This window comes from Trachurus japonicus, chromosome 20 (assembly GCF_045865225.1).
Source record: "Trachurus japonicus isolate A0001 chromosome 20, Traja_1.0".
Classification (NCBI taxonomy): domain Eukaryota; kingdom Metazoa; phylum Chordata; class Actinopteri; order Carangiformes; family Carangidae; genus Trachurus; species Trachurus japonicus.
This window is the reverse complement of record NC_140926.1, coordinates 22,846,379-22,871,560: the sequence shown is the minus strand read 5'-3', so window position 1 is coordinate 22,871,560 and position 25,182 is coordinate 22,846,379. Positions and strand designations below refer to the sequence as shown.

Below are 25,182 nucleotides of genomic sequence, written 5' to 3'. Positions count from 1 at the left end.
GCCCTGACTGCAGCTGAAGGGGCTGCCGCAAGAGGGAAAAACTGAAAAGGAATTAGCAAGCAATCAGCATTAGTGCTGGGGACTGCTGGGCTTGCCTGCCTCCCATCATGGCTTTTGTTTGTGTTAGCTTATGATTCTCTTGTTTGTACCTTTATGTTGTGGATTAAATCCTCTTTTAGTTAAGTTAGCGTCTTTGTGTTTGGTTTGGGGTCATTGGTTGGGTCCATTGTTATGCCCCTCCGGGCCAACGAAGTTCTGGGGCGTAACATACAACACTGCAGCAGCAACAGAAGACAACGTAGTTGTCCTTTGTGGATTGTACTCAGAGCAGCAGTCGTATGGCTCAACTTCTCTTTTAAGACTGATCTCTTTTATCAAGGCCTCTCCTCCTTGATTATCATACTGTCTCAGCCCTCTCTGCAGCTGTTTAGCAAAGGTAGTTTGTGCATAACTTCATTTCCAGAGAGTTACAGCGACTGCTGGTCTGTAAATACAAACTGTCACCAAAACCAACAAAGTACTATCAGATAAGATTTAATTTTGCCTGAGTAGGCGTTGGACTTGGGGAGGGGGGCAAATAATAAAGAAACATATCACACAATGGACTTTACATTTATTTAAAATAGGCTGTAACACCAGCAGAGTAATTAAGTTGTCATGTTGGCAATTAGTTGAGGTCCTCTGGTCTCAGTTTCAGTTTGGTTTTCCTGAAATGATATGATAAGCAACATTTAAAATATCAAATTTAAAATCAAACAGTAGTCTAAATAACTTGGCACAATCTCTCACTCTAATAAATAAATAAATAAATTCAGTATCATTTTCTACTTGCATCATATTTTAAACACTCTTTGTGGTGAGTGCAGAATAGTTTCTTACATTGCTCACATTGTGGCTCACATTTTCAGCTGGAAAACCAGCATCATTTCCAAGTTGGTGCCATACGCCGAACTGAGGGGAAAGAAGAAATTAGTCATTGTTATAAAAAATTATTATTATAAAAATGAATACTTTTTTTTTGTTGTTGATCGATTGATCGACCAATCGTTGCAGCACTATTCTGCCACCAGATATCCACATCCTCCTGTGTTTGCTCTCGCCGACCACAAGGTGTCACTGTTTCTCACAGAGCAGTGAGCCGTGCAGCGCTGAGCCGCTCTGGTAGCCTACATGAGGCTTCAGCTGAAGCTGAAATTAGCAACATAAATGACCCACTTACTGTAAAATAAACTAACCAAGAAGAAACGGTTATAATGCTGAAGAGGACGATACAGGTAAGGCTGATAACAGAGAGCTGAATGTGGAGCTAATCTTGATGCCAGCTAACCCTGCTAATATCAATAGTCCTGTTAAGTGTGCAATCAGGTTAATTCTAAAAACTATGAGGCCTACTTCTACAACTATTAATTACTCATCAACCCTAAATTTGTCGGGATAGAGTATTATTCTACTGCATTAAACTAACTGTAGGCTACATCAGCTATTAGCCTTTGTGTTACATGCCAGGACCTTGAACATGGCATGAAAATGTAACCAGCTGGAGATCCAACAGGTAAGATATAACTTCTAGTTTTTTCTATCTGAGGTTCTGATATCACATAAAATCAGACAGTCAGCTGCTATTCTTTTTTGATGCTGCTAAAACAATAAACACATACAAATTCAACACCAAAAACAGAGAAAAACTTTTTTTTTTTTTACACCTACCATGTGTGGCGGTCTGTCAGTCGCAGCCCCTTCTGTCCCCTGAAATTGAAATATACAGCAATTAATATGAAATAAATTACAATCCCAAAGCAGTTATACAGTATAACATTTCTGCAGAATGTCCTTTTTGTTTGTTGTGTCACTGACTTGTCATTCTTGGAAAAACAAAAAGTACTCTAAATTTCTTCATTTATGTCAGTTGTTAGATTTGACCAGTTACCTGTTGAGTTATAGTTTTAAAATGTTGAAAGTGCAACACACAAAATACTAATATATTCTGCTTTTGCCTCAGACCTGGCTTTACATAACACAAATGAAACAAGAGGCAAAGTGCGGTAGTAATTCAACACTTCAGAAACAGAGTAATATCAGAGAATCTCATATAGGGTAATGGCAATGTTAAGTATTTTAAATTAATTAAAGTTGTTTCCTGTAGTAAATCTTACCGTGGCTGCAAGAATCAGTCCCAGGACTCCCACCAGACAGAGCAGTGTTAACCCTCTCATCATGAATACAAATGAGGCCCCGATGCTTCTACAGTCGTTTTATGCTTTCATAGTAGGTGGAGTCTGTTACACTTTTGTGCTCTGAGTTGTTGACTTGAATTTAATATCAAAGTCCTTCTTTCTAGATTTGTTGACAAAAGTTACATTGTTTACTCTCACAATCCTGAACAAGTGCTTTGCTTTTATTTTATTTTATTTTATTTTTTTACATTTTGCCACTGGAGGGAAAATATATATTAATCCCAATCAAAAACAGTGTAATTAAAGATCTTTATAATATTTTCTGAACGACTAATTCTGTCTAGATAAATAGTGAGGGGTTTATCATAATTTCAGTCGAATTTCCTATATAAACATATATCATGGAGACATCTGGAGTTTAAAGAATGTATTTTTTTTCTCCTTTTTGATAATTTTGGACAACAAAAGTCTGTGGCTCAAAGAAGGAAACCACATCAAGCTTTAGATGCTCACTATCCTTTCTGGTTTTAGTTTATTTAGGTTGAATGAAGAAAGCAATATTCCTGCTCTCTTCCTTCTCATTGTTGTGTTAGATCCAAGATGTTTATACAAAACACACACACACACACACACACACACACACATATACTGTCTGTATATGTATATAAAACCAAATGAGGAAATGAAAATGTTCACACATTAGTTTTGATCAAAATGTTTAATTTGAATAAGTAGCCTAGTAGCAGAGTGATTTCATTGCATGGTGGTTCTTCATCCTGGTGGTGGTAGTTCTCCATGAGGACCTCAGATGTGTTGGTATCAGCTGATACGAGACCTCTGATGTGAGCCCTTCACTGTTTTGTAATTTCCTGGAGAATAAAAGATTTGCAGCTATTTGCATGTCAACAATATTATGAGGAGCACTATTTGCTTGGTTTTCAGATTAGATACTATTTGAGTTGCAGAATAGAAAATTAGTCGTGTCCCTTTATCTTGTTGTCCTTGAGTTTTGAACAGTCTCTCACCTGTTCTTCCGAGCCTGTCGTATTTTTGTTGGCCTCTACAGTACCATTTAACTGAAGAGGAAAAAAAGAGTCACATTAATGTGATATCATGTGATGTAAGTACATTAAAAACTGACACCTTTACATCGTGAGTTTGTGTCCAAGTGATTAGGCTGATATGTTTTTTTTTCTCCTGCCTACCCAGAAAAAGTAATCATTGCCTCTGGTTTCCCAGTTTTTATTGGTGCCTCAAATATGCTAAGTTGTGTCAAAATGAAAAGTAAAATTCAGAGAATAATCAAACAGCTGCAAAGAGTGAAGCATTTAATTTATCAGGTTAAGGCATAATGTAGTGACTTGTAGTGAGTGGCAGTAAAACAAACACACACACACACACACACACACACACACACACACACACACACACACACACAACAACACAGTCTACTCACCACCGATGAATTGGTCGTTGTCTTTGGAAATCCTTGTGTGTTATTCAAGGGAGTAGTTCCATGTGTATAGGTCATCATCTTGAAATGGAAAGTTGTTAGTTGACCTCAGTTCAAAGACAGACAATTTGTTAAGTCATACATAGACATAGAATTTCAAAATAAAGCAACAAAATGATTAAATAGTAAAACCCGTTTAAAGAAGCAGCTGAAGTGTGATTCATAATGTGGGCCTCTGCTTATTTATCGATTGAGAAAAAGTACTGACATAACCTTTATTTCTTGTTTACTTATATTTGATGTTAAAGTCTCTCTTGCTGCCACGTACCGTTGCGTGTGACTTTTTATCGTCATCACTTACGCCCCTTTCAGGCCGCTGAAATTCAAACAAACAAGCACTTTAATTAAAGAGGACACAACATTAGGTGTTTGCATGATGTCTCAATATGCTTATTAGTGACAGACATTTTGAATATGATTGGGAATCTGTGACTACAGTAGGTTTTGTTGCAATCTTTCTATTTTTGTATGATTTTCTGTATCTTTTTTTTTTTCAATCTTTCTTCTATATATTTTGCTGTTTTTTTTGACCAGTGTTTGACAAACCGTATCATGTATTGTACTGTCTGTGTGTGTGTAACATGAACTTTGACTTGTATTTCAAGCTGCGCTCTTTCCCTAGAGTCATGGCTCATCTCCCATGTGCTGAGATCAGGCAGTGTTGTCCATCTCTGCTCTGACTTGTTCAGTTTGAGCCTCAATCACCTATGTGAGGAAATTCTGTTTATAAATCCTGTTCAGTTTTGGGATGGTGACAACAATTCTTGCAGATTGCAACAATGCTCTTTTATTTAAATTTCAGGGAGCTTCTAGCACAGTGTGGGTCTTTCTTCTTTACACTTGACTGTATCATTGTCAGGAGGTGGATTGTGTTGAGTTTAATGTTTTGATTGTACCTTAATATTAAAGTTCAACTAGGTTTTTACCATTTTGTTGACTGAATTGGCATTAGCAATTAGAATTCTTAATTAATTAATCAAAGATAGTTGCAAGATTCTTGCTTTCCAGTTCAATCTTTAGTCTTACCTTATTAGCTGCTGCTGCATATAAGAGCCCAGTCAAACAGAGCAGTACGAGTCCTTTCATCTTGAAAACAAATTTGCCTCCTACCAGCACATACACTCAACTTTACAGTGTCGCTGTCGGGAGCTGAAGTGTGTTGAGTTTTATGTGTGGGCTGCAGCCTAAATATCAAAGTCCAGTTTGATGTTTTATCATTTTTTTAGTTGTTGATTTTGATTATCTTTTTCTGAAAGGACATTGACATCAGATTTGTTGACGAGAAGAGAAGCTGGCAGATACCATAGATAGAGGATACTCCTCATACAGGAACCCAGATCCAGTGGGCTTCACAATGTACTGCAGTACTATGTGAAGCACTTTTCAAAATAAAGTAGTTCATAAGACATATCAAGAGTTGAATTGAAAAACTATATGATATATTATATCATACTATACTGAGTGTTAACAGTTGTGGGTTTGAGTCAAAATGCTTATCGGTTTTGAATAATAGAAATTTAGCACATCCAATTAAACATCATGAAATTATGTTTTTCATTCGTAACGGCAGTGCACACACATTTAAAATTCAGTGTTGGAAAAGTGTCATTGTCCCATTAGATCCTCGTACCCACCTCTGTTGTGGTTTTTGTGTTAAACCCATACTCATTTTCAAGTGGTGTCCTGCTTCCCTTTGGCCACTGAAATTGAAAGTTTGGAGTTTGGAATTGGTAAGGACAGTCAGGATATTGACATTGAATTTCAAACACAGCAGCCTTGTAATCAATAAATAAACCCGTGAGTCAGAAAGAGCATGATATGCGTTATAGTTCTCCTATTGGGCTTGTTTGATCATTTCTTGAAAATAAAATGCATTTCTATCCATTGTGTTAAGCTACTTGTATCACAGGATAACAAGCTAAGAAACAAAAACTACAAAGTTGCTTTAACAGGTTATTTCCTTTTCTGTGCATGTTGATATCAACAAATCTGGGAAAACTCAACAATCTTACCACATTTGATGTACTGCACACTGCAATTAATCCCATCAGACAGAGTAGTGGAAACCCTCTCATCTTGAACATAGATCAGACACCTATCTGCACATGGACTGGCGTTATAGTGTTCAGTAGGTGGAGACTGTTATATAACCAACTGGTGTATCTGACAAAGTTTCATGCAAGAAGCAGTAACAGTCATACAGAGACATGTGCCGGGTAGACTCTGCTCATTAAAGTTTGTTTCAAATACAAAAAAACAGAATAAGACTATAAAGCTGATGTAGAGGATTACAATTGTACAAGTATAAAGGATAAATAAACAAAATATAGATTTGAACATAACTTAAGTAAAACATAAGTACCTCAGATGTGAAAGTTCTGGAAAGAAAAGAGTAAACCCTGCTTTATTATTTAGAGAATAAAACCCCAGGCCCGTGCTCTGCCACTTTGCCGCACTGGGCGCGTGCGCACTGCGCAGTCGAGGCCGTTGCCATGACGCCGAATAAAAACCGCAGAAAGTAAACTGAAGATAAAAGATGGGCTGGAGTCACTATCAGCGGAAAAAACTGGCGTCAAAGCAGCTAACGTGTCTTTAGTAGCTGTATTAGTGCACCTAGAGCCGGGTGGACGGGTTTTCCCTCCGTTCAGAGTCAGACAGCGGTGCTATGATATGAGGGCTCACGGCAGAGACGTCGTGGTGTTTGTCCGGGTCAGACCAACCGCAAGCTTCGCTCAAGGTCTCATTGAGTGTCTTCCTGACGGGCAGGTGAGTCGTCCCCGTGTTAACCTGTCTCTAGAGTTCACACAAATCGATCCGGGCGGACGTGAACTCGGTAAGACAGTCGGCATTTAACTACAGCTTTCAGTAAGTAAAAGTGAGGTTACTTCGAGGTGATTAAACTCACGAACAAGCGTTTGGTGGTGGAGGGTGAAAATGAACCCTTTGAATCCATTTTAAGTGGTTAAACTAGTGAAAACTGACTTTAAAAGACAAAATTAATAGCCTACATTTTACCTTTGTGCTTCAAAATATTTGTAAATTCACAAACATTTTTTGAACAGTTGAATCTTGATTATTTACCCTACATGTTCACGTCATAGCAAACAATCTGCACAGGTGTTGTAGCTAGTAATTATGGCTGAACTCCATGTAGGCATCGAGTTGATTAACAGGCATCTAATTGATTAAACACAAACAGGCTTTTTCACTGGTACGACTTCCTGCGACAACTAAGTGGATGGGGTGGAGACATCATTTATGATGTTAGTGAATTATAAACATAAGAATTTCACTTCATAGACTGCAAAAGCAATACTTTAGGCAAACCAAAAACTACTCTGAAGCAATTTTGTATACGATTTTAAAGCAGCGTTTCACTGGGTCCTGTTTGTCAAATGTTTTTTTGTAGTAGCCTAGGCTACTTGATATATCGTTGTGCTGTTATCAAAATGTTAGTTTCACATTGTATAGACAAAGCGATTAATCTAGAAAATATTTATGTTTTTTATTTTTATTTTTTTCATTCAGTTTATCGTTGGTTTACACAATAGGCATCTGTGTAATCATTGGGGCACTGGATTGGTCTGTTGCCAGAATGTTTTGTTTTCTATATCTTAACATACTGTAGTGGGATTCTTGACTTTTTCCAGGTTTTCAGATGATTTTATGATCTATTAACTTTTGAATGCAATTGAGCATATCTCAAAAATAAAGGTGAGCCAGTGTTTCTCCTTTCCTTTCAAACAGCATCACATTTTAAATAGGCTATTCCATCAATAGTTAACATTATTAGTTAATTAGTTAGTTAATAATATTAATATTTAGTCAGGCAATTTTTTTTTTATCAGGGTCCAAACCACTCAGGCTCCGTCCTTACTGCAGTGGCCCAGGTTATAATCCAGCCCAGGCCCTTTGCTGTGTGTCATCCCAAAAACGTTCAACTTTCTTGTCCCTCTCTACTGTCCCTATCCAATTAAAGAACAAAAAACAAACAAAAACCGCCCTAAAATAACCTAAAAAATTAAAGAAATTATTGTTTGGGTGTACTCATAAGTTCCTTTGTGTCTTGGCTTTCAGACGGTGAACATCTATCAAAGGAAAGACTCCAAGAAGCTCCACAGATCCAAAAAAGGACAGCTGAGCTCCTGGTCCTTCCGGCTGGATGGAGTCCTGCAGGATGTGTCCCAGGAGGAGGTGTACGCCCAAGTGTGTCGACAGGTTGTACAGGGAGCACTGGATGGCTATAACGGTAGATCTTTTTATCAACCCAACTGTGGATTCAAGTATTAGATACAGATAAAGGAATCCAGATTAATGTCAAATTGTATTTTATGTAACCGCAGTAAAATTGCTTATCATCCACCAATCATTACCCTGATGGAAGTGTCTGTTGTTTGAAACGGTGCTTATTTAACTTTTATTATAAGTAATTTGTTAACAGCCTTTCGTTGTGTGTCAGGTACTGTGATGTGCTTTGGGCAAACGGGTGCGGGAAAAACCTTTACCATGACAGGATCGACAGAATCATACAAGGAGAGAGGAATCATCCCCCGGGCCCTTCAGGAGGTAACGCTCTTCTTTGAATAACATCAACCTCAGAAACACCTTGACTGCCTTACTGCAATGAAGAAACGCTGAATCTCCAACATGGCATGCAGGTGTTTCAGGAGGTGGAGAAGAGGACGGAGCATTCGTTTTCAGTGCACCTGTCTTACCTGGAGATCTACAATGAGACCATGGTGGACCTGCTGGCACCGCTGCAGGGCTCCTCTCAGCAGCCTCCTCAGAGCATGCTGGTGATGGAAGAGCCAGGCAGGGGGGTGTTCATCAGGGGCCTTACTCTTCATCCAGTTCACAGTGAAGAAGAGGCACTTAACCTGCTGTTTGAGGTGTGTGACTTTGTTTTTACAGCTGTGAAACATCTCTCAGCATGGGAAATGAGATTTATGGCCTTAAAGGGATACGCCAACATTTTTTTTCGTGTCTTGCCTCACTCCCGAGTCCATGACAAGCGGATAGACACCATCCTTTCGACTGTGCGTGTAGTAACAAGGGAGAGCCCGTATCGCCCGTAATTAGCTTAGCTCAAACGCTGGAAGTGTATAGGTAGCAGGGCTCTCAAGTCTCACGCATTTGGCGTGTGACACACGCATTCCCACCCGTTCACACGCTCACACGCCACACATTGTATTTCTCACGCATTTAAATTACCACGGTGACATCCATCAAGTTGCACCGCTTTAACAGTGGAACAGATCTGAGGGCGCACTGATCACACGAGAGAGGTGAAAAGAGACAACAACACTGTTACCTGTTGTAGCCTACTGGCCTCAGCCTGTACCATCGGCAACCAGTGAGTAACGAGTCAAAAAGCCGCCGACACTGATCACTGCCTGAAGAGTTTGAAAGCAGCCTCTTAACTTCATGAACGCAGCTCAAACCGAGCTGGTGCCTCAGCACGGCGACCAAGCTTTGATAAACACACTGGATCCGCGCCGGTTTACAGTATCGTCGCGGTGGAGCGGAGAACAGCGGAGTTTCATCTGCTGCAGCTGATCAGCTGACATGTGGTCAAGACGTAGAACCATAGCGTAGAACAGACCTGTCACAGTCACAGGTGTCTCTCATCTCATCTCATTATTATAAACTTCAACCTCCAGCTCTCTGTCTTCAGACTGTCCTGACCTGTCCCTGAACATCACACAGAGACAACATGGAGCTGCCTGTGTGATTGGTTACTGAGTTTTATTAATGTTTGCATCAGGCTGAGTTCAACAAATCAGTTTAGCTACTGTGATTTAAGTAGTTAAATACAGTAATCATCATAGTGTAGTGGCAGGAAAGACCATTTAATCTGTATCAAATATTATGTTGGTCAAGAACAAGTTCAACAGAGGAAAAATGCTTAGGGTGTTTTTGTTCCTAAAATGGGTATTGGACCCTCAACATTATTTAAAGGTTAAATAACGTGTTAGGCCTCATTGTGCTGTGCTCTAAAAATAAACTAACAAATACTAGTGACGAGTCCTGTGTAAGTGCCCAAAATAAGTGATTTGAGGGCATCCTCCAAAAATTTTTGTAATAACAATAGCACATTCACATTCACTGTGCCCCCTCCAAATTTTGGGTTGCATGACGCCCCTGGTTAACTTATTCCAGTCATAAATCATAAATATTTTTGTTTTAATGAATTTATGCGTCATTTGTCAGACATCCATCCCCACTTCAACCAAATCCCCGCTGCCGCTGGTAAAATCTCACTCTGAACTCACTTCAAAACTTGAGAGCCCTGAGGTAGTGTTAGCCTGCCTCCACCTAAAGTCATCAGAGAAACTCTTCAGCAACTCTAAACAGAAACCGGCGGGCCGATCTTCATCTCAGAACTGACAAAACTCTCCGGTAAGACATCTTGAGCGGTCAAATGCCGGTAACGGGACGAGATCGGTCAAAACCGAGGGTTCAAGCAGAGACAGTTTATTTTGGTTCAAGCTAGCTACATCGAGGGTAGGTTAGCTTCCTATTGTCATGGTTTTCAGTATGTAAAGGGCAACGGGTGTTTTATTTTGTGAAAGTAACCGGAAGTGCATTGGTCACGGCTAGCTTGAGTAGCGCTGAATTCGTCTGAACAAAATTGTAGACAGCTGGTATTTAGACAAATTAACGACACACTGCTGATCTAAACGGCTACTTTCTCACCTAAAATGTTGAAATGTCGATACAATTATGTATTTACAGAGTTTAGAGCTAAAATGAAATCAGCTTCTGACTGCTGATTTCGGCTCGGGTAGGAGGCAGGCTAACACTACCTATACACTTCCAGTGTTTGAGCTAAGCTAATTACGGGCGATGCGGCTCTATCTCCCTTGTGACTGCACGCACAGTGGAAAGGATGGTGTCTATCTGCTGGCCATGGACTCGGGAATCGGGAGAGAGGCAAGACACGAAAAAAATTGTTGGCGTATCCCTTTAAATATCAAATTTGTTCATTGTTAATTATGCATAATTACATCTAAAATACTTTAATGTTGATCCAAAGGTACAGTACCACCATATATTCTCTATACTGTATTTTTTTATTTGATTTGATTTGATTTATTTGTCAGTAGAAAAGAGAGAACCTGTACAGTCCCCACACACTCTGAAAAAAACAGGTGGAGAACAAGAACATGTCCCATGTCCCAGGATGACACAGAAAAGTCCACGACTTATTTCCACTGTGTTGATTTTGACTGTGGCGTGATTGTTGGTGGCTTGAATATCTCCTAGGACTTTCACTCATTATGTTTTTCCTTGTCTGTCTGTTAATTAAAAGAAAAATAAATAATCATAATCAAATAAATAAATAAAATAAAAAATAAAAACCATCCAGTGAGCAGCTGTTCTACAGAAAGAATCAGCTTCTTGATGCCCTGACCAGAATGATTATTGTGTTTTTAATACAGTTCTTGCTGAGTGTTTCCTTATCAGTATTGGTTGACGAGGATGGGAGCATGATTTTATGGATGAATACTTTGAAACTTGAGCTTTGACACAGTTATTGTCTATACTCAGGGTGAGATGAATCGTATTATCGGATCTCATGCCCTCAACAAAAAGTCCTCCAGGTCCCACTGTATCTTCACTGTGCATATAGAGGTAGGATTCCACTCTCCTCCTGTCTTGATTCGATAGTCAGACATGACATTTTAGTCTGCATACTTCGCAACTGATTTGAACAGGACAAATGTCTTTCTTGATCAGTCTTACTCACGGACTATATCTGACGCTGAGTACGTCGCCTCCAAGCTGAGTCTGGTGGATTTGGCTGGGTCTGAGAGGTTGGGAAAGACTGGGGTGAGTTTGTTGCACACCAGCTGGAATCACTCATTTTATACCAAATATGCTCAGTTTTGTTATTCTAAGGTATCGTCTTGTCTCTTTAAATCCCCTGGATAAAATTTAAAGAAAAAAGATTGTCTTTCTGTACGATTTGTCATAACTTGACCTTTTTTCTCCCTACTTCCCGTTCCTCCAGTCAGAGGGTCAGATGTTAAAAGAAGCAACATACATCAACAAGTCCTTGTCGTTCCTGGAGCAGGCCATCATCGCTATGGGAGACCGTCGCAGAGAACATGTTCCCTTCAGACAAACTAAACTCACACATGCCCTGAAAGATTCACTGGGTGAGAAAGGCATTCACTGCCATGTGATACTTGTAGCCCAGGTGGTCCTTACCTGTATTATAAGACCTCCTTTGTTTCTGCAGGAGGTAACTGTAACACTGTGCTTGTGGCCAACATCTACGGTGAGGCTGCACACATAGAAGAAACGGTAAGGAGGAGAGTATACAATATAAACAATGAGCAATCACCTTTTATTGGACATTTTGTTATTTCATATTGTTTGCAGTTATCCACTCTGCGTTTTGCGAGCCGAATGAAACGTGTCCCAGCGGACCCTTCAGTGGTTAAAAACATGGATCCAGCTGTGAGTTCACACGTTATCACACATACCACAAAGTTACTTTAAAGCAGATATCAGTGGAATGTTTTTGTTAATATAAGTCCTAAATAGTCCTATTTTCCGTCAGCAATCACTTACATGAAGTATTTCAGCCTAAACACGAGTCTCTCCGTCACTCTGCTCTGCTGTAACCCGAGGAGAAAATTTTCCTTGTGGGATACAAGTGTTATCCAATGAGGGGAGAGAACGGCATGAAGGGCTGTGTGTGCAGCCAAGGGATGCACGTGAATGTGGTGACGTAGCACGAGGACCAATTGATGCCTGACAAGGGCGGGGGCTGCTAACTCATGGTGCGTTCAAGGAAACTCGTACTTTGTGTTTTTTCCTTCCTGTGAAGTCATACCAGTTCGATCTGGTACGAGTTCACGGGTCGGAAGTTACGAGTGGCCGTTATAGGGAACTTTCACAGACAACAGGACGGTAAAAACACGAGCTACGGGTTACCTGGAACGCTACCAAGTCGTAGTTGTGACTTGAAGCTGTAACTTACGGTTTCAAAAGCCTGCCTTGAACACAGCATTAGCCGAAACGGCCGTGCCACTGATATCTGCTTTAAGTTACTTGATGTAATACTTTTGTTTACAGTCTATTGTTATGTGTTGACTGTGTGTCTGTCATCAGTCAACAAAATGATCAGAAATTCTCTGTGATCAGGTCCAGATCAAGAAACTTCAGAAGGAGGTACAGCTGCTTAAAGAGGAATTATCCATCTACAATACACTAGTGAGTAGAACAAATAAGAATGTGTGTTTGAATTATTGTTACAAATCGAAGACTTTTTAAACTGTTTTCATTCTGTTTGTATAAAATGTTCATTCATAAAAAATAAAGTATTACAAATCTTTACTAATTAATTAATTAATTGCCATCTGAACTTGAATAGGAGGAAACTTTGTGAACATAACTGTGTGGTAGATTTTAGTTTTTCCCTGTTGGATTGAGGCAGCCCAGCGTTCTCGTTACACACAATTGAAAATACATTCCTGGTTTGACTTGGATCTGTCATTCGTCTCTCACCAGGTGAGGAGGCCGAGCATCAAGTATGAGCCGTTGACTGAAGCCCAGCTGGCTGAGATCAACGGCCAGGTTCAGAGGTACCTCAATGGAAGCCTGAAGGAAATCAATGTGAGAACATAAGACCACAGCTAGTGGAACTTCATGTGACGTATCAGATTTTGGCTGGGTGTTTTCATTTAGAGGCTTTACATCTTTGACATCTTATTACAGGTTATAAGCATCAGGCAGGTCCAAGCAGTCTTTGCCCAGTTGAAGCTTGCTGTTGAGTGAGTATAATCTTTCTTGTGATATCTTCAGAAGGTGGTTCTGTATATTTTGGAACAATTCTTTATAACAACAGTTCATTAAGCATGTCAACAATTGTAATATGTGTGCAGGGAACGGGAGCAGAAGGTGAAGGCCCAGATATACCAGACCTACGACTTGGTAGAGAAAGACCAAAGTGCCAACACATCTCCCATCAAGGTCAGTCAGGATTTGTGGTTAGATACCTCATGGAGAACAGAAGTCGTGTCTTTATTTGTCCATTGTGACTGAGCTTTAATTGGCTGTTACTTTGTTTACTGCAGGAGTGTGACACCAGGAGCAGCACTGAGGACATGGAGGCTCAGTCACAGAAACAGGCCCAGCGTCCAAGTTCAACCAAATCCAAAACTAAGAAGCCTAAAGACAAACAGAGGTAAGTAAACATTTTAACAGGTATTCAGGGCCTCACGCTCACGTATTCTTCTCAACAGTGCAAAAACTTTCAGTTCTTTTGTGAGACTACTTGTTGGCAGAAACAACTTCATTTTCTAAAACATTGACAAGAAGCAGTTGAGGTATTTAAAAAACGCTTAGCACTCAACTTCTGTAGTTGAAACTAAAGATTGCACTCTCTCTGAATCAAAGTTGTCTGACCACACTGTATGTAGAGAATCAGTCCCATTATGAATGTTGTGCCTGATTGAAAGCCTCATGACTGGACTACTACAGTAATACATTAGCTTGGTTTTCCTAATGGCACACTCGATGTAATCATTCAGCCAAAACAAAAGGCAGCGAGAAGGGAGTCCAGTTTCAAGGAAGCATGTGGACAGTGCCTCCAAGTCAAAGCCCAGCTCTGCCCAAATGCCTGAGAGGGAACTGGAGTCACAAGAGCCAGACACCGAGAGCCAGGACACACAGGAAGCACAGCCACCTGTCAGTGAGCCCTTTCAACCTGAGTAAGTAGATGCTACAGATATACACAGTTGTATCTGTGAAATGTTTAACTCTGCTCTCATTGGTCATTTTATAAATGGAATAAGTACATATTGTTTTACAACCTTGACCAGGTCTCATCCGCCCAAAGCACAGGCCTTTGAGGATTTTAAGGTGGGACCGGGCAGCAGGATCAACTGCATCCTTAAGGAGAACAAGGCCGTGCTGCTGGAACGACGCAGTCTTCTCCATCAGCTCACTGAGGAGGTCAATGCTGTCAAGAGAGAGATCGACTGTACAATGGCTTCCATACAGCAGCATAAACAGATGGAAGGAACCCAAGGTCAGTACAATGTGCCGCAGATGTGTGAGCTTTGTGGTAGTGTGGAATTGTGAATGCACATTGCCTTCTCTAACAGTGCGTGCTACAGTGTGTGTGTGTGTGTGTGTGTGTGTGTTTGTTTGTGTGTGCCCACTGCCCAGTGCAACCAACAGTGCCAAAACAAAGAAAGACGAAAACATCTGACTAAATAATCTCTACTCAGAGATCAACTATCATCTCATGGCTTTCACCAGAGAGTAGAGCTGGCTCAGATGTGATCACCTGACCTACAGCTGGGAAAATGAGTATTGAACGCATCAACATTTTTCTCGGAAAAATATATTTCTAATCGACCTATTGACATTAAATTTGCACCAGATGTCGGTAACAACTCAAGTAATGCACAAATACAAAGAAATCCAAACCTTTATGTCCATAAATTATGTTATGTAATTAAGTGAAATGATACAGGGGATTAAGTACATTGCACATGAAGAAAAGGAGGTGCAAAAAAAGGAGTTGAAAGCCAAGAGACTGTCAGTATTATTAAAGTAATCCTGTCCCATCAGTGCAAAGTAATATCGGCTCTTTTAGTCCAAATTGACGCCTATAAAAAGGTTTCTCATCACCAAGCTGTCACACAAGAAGCATCTCATGATGGGGGAAAGAAAAGAGCTCTCTCCAGACCTTCAGAAACGTATGTTGCAAAACATACCGATGGCGTTGAGTACAGACGTGTCTGAATGCACCATTGTATCCGTTAGTGCCGTTATCCAGAAGTGACAAGAGCATTTCATCATAAACCGCCCATGACCAGGTGCTCCTTGCAAGATTTCTGACAGAGTCAAAAGAACACTCAGAAGAGTTGTCCAAGACCCAAGGACCACTGACAGAGACCTTGAGAGACCTGCAAATTAGCAGGTTACAGGTGTTGAAAAAAAAAAAACATTGAGTAATGCACTCAACCTGCATGGCCTCTATGTATGCTGACCATGCAAGTCTATTGACGTGTTCAATACTTATTTTCCCCACTGTATTTTGATTACAGAACTACAAATAAATGCTCAGATAAGAATAATGTGGTGGTTTTTAAAGTTATGACTATAATAACTATAATTTTTTCGTGTTTGGGATAGGGTTAGTTTAAGTTGATACCCAGCATAAGAACTGTTACCCTGAAGCAGTTAATACATTGTATGTGTGTTTGTTCACAGGTCAGTATTTGGTTATGGAAGAGGAGCCAGATGCCACTTTATTGTTACAGCTCAAAGAGTTGAAGGCCCTGTACCGGCTGAGGTATCAGGCACTGCATGACATCAAGGCAGAGGTCAACTACTGTGAACACCTTGTGGACCAGTGCAGGGTGCGCCTGCTCTCCGGTCAGTTTATACAAAGTTGTAAATGCTGCCTCATGAAAGTGCACAGTTTTTGATTGTCATAGATAAGAGGACAGTCTAAGCTGCTCACAATAATCTATTCATTGTGTGTCCAAGAATTTGAAACCTGGTATGAGAAGACTTTCCTGTTACCTGAGGAGGAGCTTGACATTTCTATGGATAAGACCCTTACACAAGTGAGTCTGTTTTGCACCTTATATACCCTGTATGTACTATTATGCAAAAAATTGTATCTTGTAAAGTAAAGAAGTAGAACTAGAAGTAAAGAACTGCATTACTTTCCATTTTCCACATTAGCAAAATGGAAGAAAAATGTACATGTTCTTCTCTACTGAAATGGACTGCACTGAGCTTCAGCAGAAGCCAGCAGGAATCATTTTGGTAATAGTTACCAAAAAACAGTTGTAATGAGGTATTATGTGTTTCACTGTTCTTAGAGGGAGGAAAACCAGTTAGAGAATCTACCCGACAGCCCCAGTGCAGACTCCTTCTACAGCGCTCGCTGCAGGATGATGAAGAGGGTGGGTCGCTTTCTTCTTAAGTGGCTGAGTTCTTTATTTTCCTCACTGAAGTGAATTTTCCTCACTGAAGTGAATATGTATTGTTTACTTTTTTAATGCGACCATTTACTTTTCTTTTCTTTCCTTGCAGAGGAAAGAAAACAGGAACTTCAGATTGTGTCCATGTACTCCAGTGCACAGGAACTCAACTGCAGTGTCCGACCAGGGAAGACTCCTCCCATCTCTACCTGTTAATTAAGTTAGTTGAAACAAACTGTTAAGTGAGAGATTGACAAGAGCCATTTAAAGTGTAAGTTGCCTTTTGCATCCGTCCGATTGTCTCGTTTAGGTCCTGGTTTTTCTACATTCAGATCTCTGCATCGTAGCATCTGTGACATTACACACCCACCAAGCACAAAAGACGCCACACAACGAATCAGCTTCTTAAATGAAAAGTAAAATTTATTATTCCTGAACCACAAAATAGACTTCTTTGGTTGTACAAATTCACTAGTTACAGTCTTGTATGAGCTCTAACCCTTGACCCTAGGACTTCTGACCCTTTCCCTTCGACCTATTTGCAAGTAAAAGCCCCCAAACAGAACTCAAGACAAAAGAATAAACACAAAAACTTGAAACACTGCATTAATAATGTAGTGAAACCCACCTGAAAAAAATTAACTACTGTAAGTTTAAAAAAAAGATATCAGCCATTGCAAATGTTATCAAACAAACTGAATTTCAGTCAGTGAGCACAACATGGAAAGCTATAATTAGAAGACCCTACATTAAATTAACACAAATGCTACTATGCTGTGATTCTGCAAAAATACCCGTCAGATACCTAAACTGACAGTATGTCAAGCAGTGAGCTGAATGTCTGAATGAGATCAGTATCTTGAGAGGGATTTCTAATCGGTTCTGCGTCTCGCGGCTCTCCCATTAACAAACCAATATACATGCAGAGAGCATCCCCATTTCAAGCCTGTCCAAACCCAGATATGTCAGCAGTCCAGACGCTCGCTTGGTCTAGGTCAAGACTGGCTCAGTTTCAAACCCAATGTTTGCTTTCTTTTCAGTTTTTGTACATTATTCACACAATAATAAATGATTTTTCAGTGGCATCAGATTTAAATTAACCATAGACAGAAAAATAAAACCCCTGCTACCTTCACGTCACTCTGGAATACCTCCAGATTATGCAAGGATATTAATTAATGATTCACATTGATATAATAAATACCCTAAACAAGCCAGGGTAAGTACCGTTAATTGTAAATTACACTAAAAACGCATGATCCCAAACTTTGATATTTAATCTTCTGAACTTTTGAGTAAAACTGCCTGCTCAATGCTGCTGCCGCCTCAAGTGTGGTTGAACTCTTTACAAGGGGAATGTAACACATAATCAAACAGTGGAGTCCAAAGGTCTGAGACCCCTGTGATCTACGCTTTTGGACCAATGCTCTTCTGAAGTCTGCTGCGATAAGAGCGTATAAAGACAGCAGGTTTTGTCCAAACAATCTAATATGTAGATATGCTTTCCTCAAAAAGTCCATAGTAAATTCACAATTGTGTCTAAAGTAGATTTAATGATAAAGTAATATGCAATTCATTAGTTCAAAGCTTTGTGTCGTGACTCGTAACTGCAGCAGTGAACATTGTTTTAAAGGTAGATTATGTTACACCTCAGTCATCCTCTTGATCCCACACAGGCTGGATGGGTTGGAACAGGGTAAAATAAAAAGGCCTTCAATTTGACTAATACGATAAAAACAATAAATTAAGATATATACGTTCTTTAAAAGCTGATCAGTGGCAGTGCAAAAACGATATGTACTGTGTATGTGTTTTTTTTTTTTTTTTTTTAAAAGCTCTCCACAATTTGTGACTGTGAAGGTAGCAGGATGTTCCCTCCTCATTAATATGTACACTCCTGTCTGCCCAAGTCTCCCCTGACATTTTACAATCTATTCACTGAAAGCCTAAAAATATCATTCAAGACGTTAGTATAGCTATGACCCATTTCTTTTCTCTTCCAGTATGTTTAAAAAAAAAATAAAAACAACATAATCATTGGAGGATGAGAAATAAAAAACAAAACCTAAAAACATCGGTCACCTTTTGTTAAAACAGATCAGCTTCTCCCAGGCAAATATAATGTGGAACAAAAAAGTGTCTGTAAGTAGCAATCCTAGCTAACCACACTAGCTCTTTCTTGCCGTTGAGGGATTGTTGAGCAACTTGCCAACTCCCCCCCAGACTGTAAAGGCAAGACTGGCACGCAGGATATAAGTGAGTGTGTATGTGTGGCGACTATCAGCTTTGTAGTCTCTGCAGTGGTTATATATGGGAGAGTAAATCTCGCTCTACTGACACCGTGTAGTGTTTAGTGACTCTGCACCTCTGCGGATGCACCCGTGTGTTTGCCAGCCTTCCACAGCATATGTAAAATCATGTGTGTGTTGGGGTTTCTTCTCTCGGTGTGAGGTGTTACGTGGGCACGGCGGTTTCCAGGCTGCGGCGACCCTGCCTCAGTTTGCGCTTGTTGCTGTACAAGGCCATCTCCTCCAGGGCTGAGGTGGCGGGCAGTGAGGCGGGAACCTCGGCCTCGGGGTTTGCAGTCGGCCCTAAGCAACGACAAAACAGACACAACGGCTTCACTTCACAACCTGCTGCAGTTCAGCTCCCTTTCACTTGACATCTAATCCCCAACACCAGCAGTGGAGACGGAGACATTACGGCAACTGGACAGAAAACTCCTGCGCAGCCTTCAACTGTAGAGGAAGAGGATGGATCCCTTAAACCTGCGATAAAAGCCCCACACTGAAATCAGCAGCTGGAAACAAGCAGGACCCGCAAGTGTTGAGCAGAAACATGAAGCACCTAGTGAGTGTATGTTTAAACCTGCCACCTTATTGAACACTTTAATGGCAAAGTCCTACTTAAAGTTACTTAAAAAAAACACAATTCTAATGACATGTACTTGAGACAGTAGCCATCTCTGTGCCCACAGAGCAGGATATCAGGGCGTAGTCCAAAGTAGGACAAATACAAATGATCACAGAGCAACGTCTCCTTTGAACATGAGAGCTGTAAGGAGACTGTCCTCCAGCACCATACAACCAGTCTAACAGTAAGACTTGGGTCCAAAACAAAGTAAGAGGTCGGTGAGACTTATTTTTACTGATCTGTTGCATATGTTTGTAGATTTAAGATTTAAGAAATTATTTCAGGTGCTCATTCTTACAAATTAACATGACAGCATCACTGCTACATGTTGGTTAACTGGAGCTCTGTGTGATCACTGGCTCTATTCACATTTAAACAAAACCATGCACAGTCTTGCTAGGTTAGTACGAGCTGGTTAGCTTAGACACAAAGTTCTGCCACTTTGGTCTCAACATCAGTGTCTGCTTCATCTCTGGTGGACATCAGTGTGTCACCTCTTCAGTGCACCACCGGTCTTCCACCTGAACCCACTGCTACACCAGTTTGCCACACAAAAAGCAGGTTAGAGTATAAATCCAAAATCTACCACACACTCCGCTCACACTTTCCATTCGCACATACTCGGCCGTATAAACACACAGAGCCACAAACACATGGACACAGGATCCTACCAAGAGGAGCTGCTTATCCCAGGTAGTCACCTGAATCAAAGGGGGATAGAACAAATTGAGGTAATGAAACAGCACTCACTGTCGGCGCACATTTTTCCACACTTATCCCTTTCACAAAGGCTCTGTCCTCTGCTGTACTCACCTGGGTTACTGGAGCCATCGTCGATGAACTGCAAGTCTTCGACTGCGTCAGGGGACTGGAAGAGAAGAAGAGACAGTGACTGACTGAGCTGGGGGGGCGTGTCAGAGACCTGTGTCCCTGGGGAAGCCTTCACCATGTGAGTAGTGGAGCTGGCAGCAAAGGGAGACGGTGAGGCCATGTACCAGCCATTCACTGGATTAGCTGGAAGCACCGAAGCTCCCTATCTGTCAGAGCTACAAGAACCACAGTCCTTCTACTCAACTACTCCCCCGGGAGAGATCGACATGTTAAAGGAAAAGGAAGGTTAAGTCAGCTCATCAGTTCCGGGGTTTGTTGTGTTGTGTAGGCGCATCCACAAAGAGACAGCGGACAGCAACAGTACAGCACCAACAATGCACCAACGTCACCAATGCACAATGGAAGTCCAAGCAGCACGTTGACATGTTGTCATCTGTGTGTCCATACATACCCCTATGTTATTTTGTTAGATCTTTACTTGACGTTCTCTTGTCATCAGTGTAACTAAACTCAACACTGACCTAACTAACAGCAACACAATCCTCACATGGCCATATGCACACTGACAGAGTTATTAGTCGCTGTAGTCATCCCTTAGTACCGGCCAACTCCATCATGAGAGAGATACAGAACAAACTCCAGGCTATACACTGATCCACTGTTTGGGGACAGTGTGTTCCAGTTTAAGTGAAGCTGACCTGAGCAGTACGATGATAGTAAATTTGCAGTGGATGTATAGTGTTCATTGCACAAGGGACTAGAAGGTGAGAGGACAAAACATGTCAACATGAAACCATTGACAAAAGTCCACATCTGTCCACTGGGGTTTCCTAAAGTTTGGATCTTTTTAAGCACTAAACTCAGCATTTCCTTGGTGAGTAGGAGTAGAGCATGATGTCTGAGACTGGGGAGAAACTGTAAACATCCGTCATATTCAGCTAATTGTCCCACTCACTTAGCTCTACTCTATAGAGAATACACACTCTGACTTTATTACCTTCAGTGTTGCAATAACTGGCTTTTGTATATTATTATTTCACTGCCAGTGTGAGCAGAAGGAATGATTACAGCAACAAATAACATACAAAAATGAGAACTGAATTAAAGGTACATTGTGTAGGAATTACTCCCATCTAGTGGTGCGGTTGTATATCACAAGCAACTCAATCGTATTTTTCATGCTGCATTCAGGTGAAATTGGGCAGACGTACGACAGCTGCTGCACGTAACGGCATAAACAAGCCTCTATGTAAACAAGTGGTCCGTCAGCACGAGGCAAAACAATACACGTGACAATATGTTGTCATGGCGATGTGGTATTGTTTACCTGACCCATGTTTTACCGGCTTTCTCTGGACTTCTGTGACTAAAATGACATCTGGTTTGTTAGCGACGGCCGTCTGCCCGACTGCAGGTGAATGCAGCATCAGTGTAACACTCCATTCCTCCTCACTGCGTTACCACGGTGACTTTTCACAGACGCCACCTCGACCTGAGCCGACAGCTCCGGTGTCTCCGCTGAGTTTCCGTGGTTTCCTACCGTCACGCTGCCACTGAACGTAAAAACATGGAGACACCACATGGCAGCAGCACCGAGCTTACCCGCTCCATGTAGATATGAATTAGCGTAGATATCTAGCTGCACCCTAGCGGCAGCAAATCTATTTGCTCCGTAGGTGGGTCTAGAAACGAGCCATAGGAACTTTTTGAGTCTCAAACGCCGTTTGTGTTCACCAATCACAGCGCTCTATCTGTTTAGAGAGTCGTTGGGCGGGCTTAACGCGATGGCGACATACATTTTAATTGGCTTGTCAGGCTAACGTCATCCTGCTCTGATTGGTCGTAGCGCTACCCTATTGCGTGCAGAGGCAGTTTGAAAGACAGCCTTCATCCCGCCACCTGGATTGAGCCGAGGTCTACCGGTCATTGCCAGACTAGACATGAATAATATGAATGGCAAATTCAGAGTTTACCGGAACACTTCAGTTTGTTGATTGGGGGTGATTACTGATTAATGAAAAACATACTTTTGAACAAAGTAATCGATTTTTGTGAATAGATAACAGGAGAAGTTACACAATGTCCCTTTAAAATAGAGCTGATAAACTGGAACGTCTTTTCAAACAGTAGTTACATCATGTGTGGGAATCTCAAACAGGATGCAAACACACTTCCAGCTCACTGACACCCAGCAGAGGGAGGACCTGAACACAAAGGTCAGTGTACAACAACCAAACAAGGGGCCCCGGGCTCAGGAGCACAGACCGACACTGACAGACCGCCACAGAGAAAATCAAACACCAGGTCCAGACCAGCCCTGCTCACTCCTCCAGGATTCCCCTGCTCCCCCTCCCACGCCCCCCCCCACACACACAAAGAGGAAGAAACTAAACTACTTCACACAAACCTGCACACAACTATCGGAACGTGCAAGAAGAAAGCCTGCGGCAAGACGAGTGCTTAACAAGCCAGAGCATGAGAAAAAAAACAAAAACCTGGAGGACGAGTCATTCCTCTGTCTGCTGTGAGACCCATGCGTGGAACGAGGCAGCTGATGGACGGTGAATGTGAGAGTGGATGAGATGCAGAGTTTGTGGATGTTTCCCCCCGGAACCAATTTGTAGTTAGTGGGATGATCAGAAAAAGTGTGTGTGTGTTTCTGCAGCTGGTGAGTGTTATTGTCTGTGATGGACTGGTTAGCTGAGAGAGAGAGATGAGTGTGACGGTCACTGCTGAAGATGCTCTTACATGTGTGAGTGAGATGGAGGAGGGAGGGGGCTGATTTTTGTGTCATTCTTCAAAAGTCTCTCTTGATTGTGTCAGTGGGAGTTAGTGAGCCACACCGCTATAATAGTGCAGAGCAGGAAGTGCCGATCAATCACTGTGCCACAACCCAGACCGCAGTAGCACTGATGCCTCCTGATTTAGAGGAACTAGAGGGGGAGAGGCAGCAAGGAAAGCCACGGGGAAGGGAGGGAGGGGGGGCCCGGAGCTCGGCATGCAGCCAATACCTGGATGTCGTATACGGGTTTGGAAGAAGGAATGGCGGCAAACTGTCGGTAGTCAAACTTCTTTGACGACAGGGACTAGAAGGATAGTAAACAGGGCATGAGCAGAGGTCAAAGGAGAGGAGAAAAGAGAGACAGGAGGACAGAGGAGGAAGAGACAAAGAAAATGAAGAAGAGAGGGTGGACAAGAGGGGAAAAGGATGAAGAGAAAGAGGAGGGAAAGGATTGAGGAAATGTAGAAGGGAGGGGTAGGAGGGAAGAGAGGCTGTGACAGCTGTGGCATGTGGTGGGAGAGCAGTGCGTGTTCTCAGCTCTGATTGGCTGGAGTGACAATGAGGAAGATGATGGAGAGCTGGAGTGACAATGAGTAAAATGATGGATTAATGTCAATGTGTTTCGAACCTTATTTCCGGCTCGTTAACAGTGTTATTTTTTTTTTGTCTTTCTCGCACGAAGTTCCTCAGATTAAACTGCAACGTTGCTGTTACAGATGTTCAAAGCTCTCCAGGTCCAAACAGAGAAAACACTGAACCATTCACACCGACACAGAGGCCAGTGGAGAAACGAGTCAAAAACACAGTGGAAATGAGGAGGGGGACGGGGTCGGTGCTTACCAGCCGGCCTGGAGACGTCACTCCTCGAGGACTCAGCTCTGTCAGAGGACAAACACAAAGTATGGAGTTGGATAAACGAAGCAAGGAAGGTAGAGACACATGTCTGAAGCTTGAGGTGCAATTTGAAGGGAAGATTTTTTTAATGACAGCAGCTTGGTACCTTCCATAGGTGTAGGGGAGGGTGTGGGTGCGGGCGAGGGCGACTCCGTCAACTGGTCTAGTGTCCCACGTTTCTTCCCGTCCCGAGACTTGGCTATGACCATCTGAGCCTTCAGTGCATCCTGCTCCAGGGACTTCATTCTACAAGACAAAACAAACACCATCAGATAAATGACAGATTTTATAGGAAAAATAAGTCTAAATAAATAATAAAAGCCTGGAGGAAATGACGATACAAAGACTGAAGGGCACACACCACTAGGGTGGGTGCAGTGCCAGTCACTACTGATTGCGGGTGCTCCTTGTCCTGGTTTGCTGTGACAAACCGCTTTAATTTCATTGCACAATAAAAAAAAGGGAGGCATTCCAGGAAAAGGACGACCTACTGCTAGTAGGCTTACCCTTCACTCACAAATAGCTGGCAAACTTACTGCAGGCTGTGTGTTAGTACAAATAATTGTAGAGAAATCAAGAGAACAGCAAGGCACAAATGAAAAAGAAAAGAGTGCTGCAGAGAGGGGGGGACGAGACAGAGGACAGAGAGGAGGGACAGAGGAAGCCAGAGATGGAAACAGCAAAGACGTGCAGAAGCAAGAACGGCACGAGAAAGATCAGTGGAAGCACTGGCACAGAGTCGCTGCTGTGAGTGCTTGCTTGGACCTTTCTGGACTCTGCCTCTAGCAAAATACCCCAACGCCAAAGCACCCCAGCACACCCCCCCACCCCACGATGCCGTGCGTCCGGCCCCCGCTGGCCGGGGCCGTGGAGCAGACCTGAGCTGGGAGGCTGCAGAGGAGGAGGCAGAGGAGGAGGTGGGGGGCTGGGGGGCCGCGGCCGGGCCCTGAGATGCCCTCACTCGGGCCTGGTAGAGCCTCTTAGCCAGGTCCTGCTCATACTGCCTAACATCCTCCTCTAGGCCATAGGGCCTGGGCCCGCCAGGCCACAGAGAGGGGGGAGGAGGAGGAGGAGGAGGGTGAAGAAGAGGAGGAGGTGGGATGGAAAAGTACACCA

At 42.1% G+C, this 25,182-nt stretch overlaps 2 protein-coding genes and 2 long non-coding RNA genes across 54 annotated transcripts in view; 1 reads left to right on the top strand and 3 right to left on the bottom strand.

Moving 5' to 3' along the window:
- Window positions 1-596: 596 nt before the first annotated feature.
- LOC146966909 (uncharacterized) lies at window positions 597-1,430 on the bottom strand. Its single transcript, XR_015034497.1, has 2 exons — window positions 880-1,430; window positions 597-707 (listed from the first exon to the last, which is right to left on the bottom strand). It is a non-coding gene; the product is annotated as an uncharacterized LOC146966909 (long non-coding RNA).
- A 1,462-nt stretch (window positions 1,431-2,892) lies between these two features.
- LOC146966908 (uncharacterized) lies at window positions 2,893-5,840 on the bottom strand. 2 transcript variants are annotated; one of them, XR_015034540.1, is made up of 6 exons: window positions 5,700-5,840; window positions 5,322-5,387; window positions 3,918-4,003; window positions 3,631-3,708; window positions 3,200-3,250; window positions 2,893-3,043 (listed from the first exon to the last, which is right to left on the bottom strand). It is a non-coding gene; the product is annotated as an uncharacterized LOC146966908 (long non-coding RNA). The 2 variants fall into 2 exon arrangements; XR_015034541.1 differs by lacking the exons at window positions 5,322-5,387; window positions 5,700-5,840 and adding an exon at window positions 4,714-4,881.
- A 343-nt stretch (window positions 5,841-6,183) lies between these two features.
- Window positions 6,184-17,847, top strand: kif9 (kinesin family member 9). Its single transcript, XM_085762925.1, has 20 exons — window positions 6,184-6,453; window positions 7,765-7,936; window positions 8,147-8,253; window positions 8,346-8,576; window positions 11,239-11,322; window positions 11,428-11,520; window positions 11,702-11,849; window positions 11,933-11,997; window positions 12,076-12,153; window positions 12,844-12,912; window positions 13,210-13,314; window positions 13,417-13,472; window positions 13,584-13,671; window positions 13,776-13,885; window positions 14,232-14,411; window positions 14,523-14,731; window positions 15,925-16,089; window positions 16,204-16,283; window positions 16,545-16,628; window positions 16,759-17,847. The coding sequence occupies exons 1-20, from the start codon at window positions 6,358-6,360 to the stop codon at window positions 16,864-16,866; spliced, it is 2,328 nt and encodes a 775-aa protein (XP_085619051.1). The 5' UTR covers window positions 6,184-6,357; the 3' UTR covers window positions 16,867-17,847.
- scrib (scribble planar cell polarity protein) overlaps window positions 17,044-25,182 on the bottom strand; it is a 79,464-nt gene continuing 71,325 nt past the window's right edge. For 12 of the 50 annotated variants that reach the window (XM_085762870.1, XM_085762871.1, XM_085762872.1 and 9 more), the window contains 6 exons: window positions 24,945-25,097; window positions 24,173-24,312; window positions 24,013-24,050; window positions 23,402-23,476; window positions 20,373-20,427; window positions 17,044-19,237 (listed from right to left, as the gene is read on the bottom strand). In XM_085762870.1, the coding sequence (XP_085618996.1) occupies window positions 19,101-19,237; window positions 20,373-20,427; window positions 23,402-23,476; window positions 24,013-24,050; window positions 24,173-24,312; window positions 24,945-25,097 (598 nt within the window). In that variant the 3' untranslated portion in view covers window positions 17,044-19,100. Of the gene's footprint in view, window positions 19,238-20,230; window positions 20,261-20,372; window positions 20,428-23,401; window positions 23,477-24,012; window positions 24,051-24,172; window positions 24,313-24,944; window positions 25,098-25,182 lie in introns of all 50 variants that reach the window. The other 38 variants (XM_085762903.1, XM_085762893.1, XM_085762905.1 and 35 more) reach the window with 7 other exon arrangements.

What these genes read in the sequence shown, in the direction of transcription:
- kif9 (XM_085762925.1), top strand. Translation starts at nt 6,358, where the DNA reads ATGAGGGCTCACGGCAGAGACGTCGTGGTGTTTGTCCGGGTCAGACCA. An exon ending in TCCCCCGGGCCCTTCAGGAG is followed by an intron (nt 8,254 to 8,345) that starts GTAACGCTCTTC and finishes CATGGCATGCAG; the next exon opens with GTGTTTCAGGAGGTGGAGAA. An exon ending in ACAGATGGAAGGAACCCAAG is followed by an intron (nt 14,732 to 15,924) that starts GTCAGTACAATG and finishes GTTTGTTCACAG; the next exon opens with GTCAGTATTTGGTTATGGAA.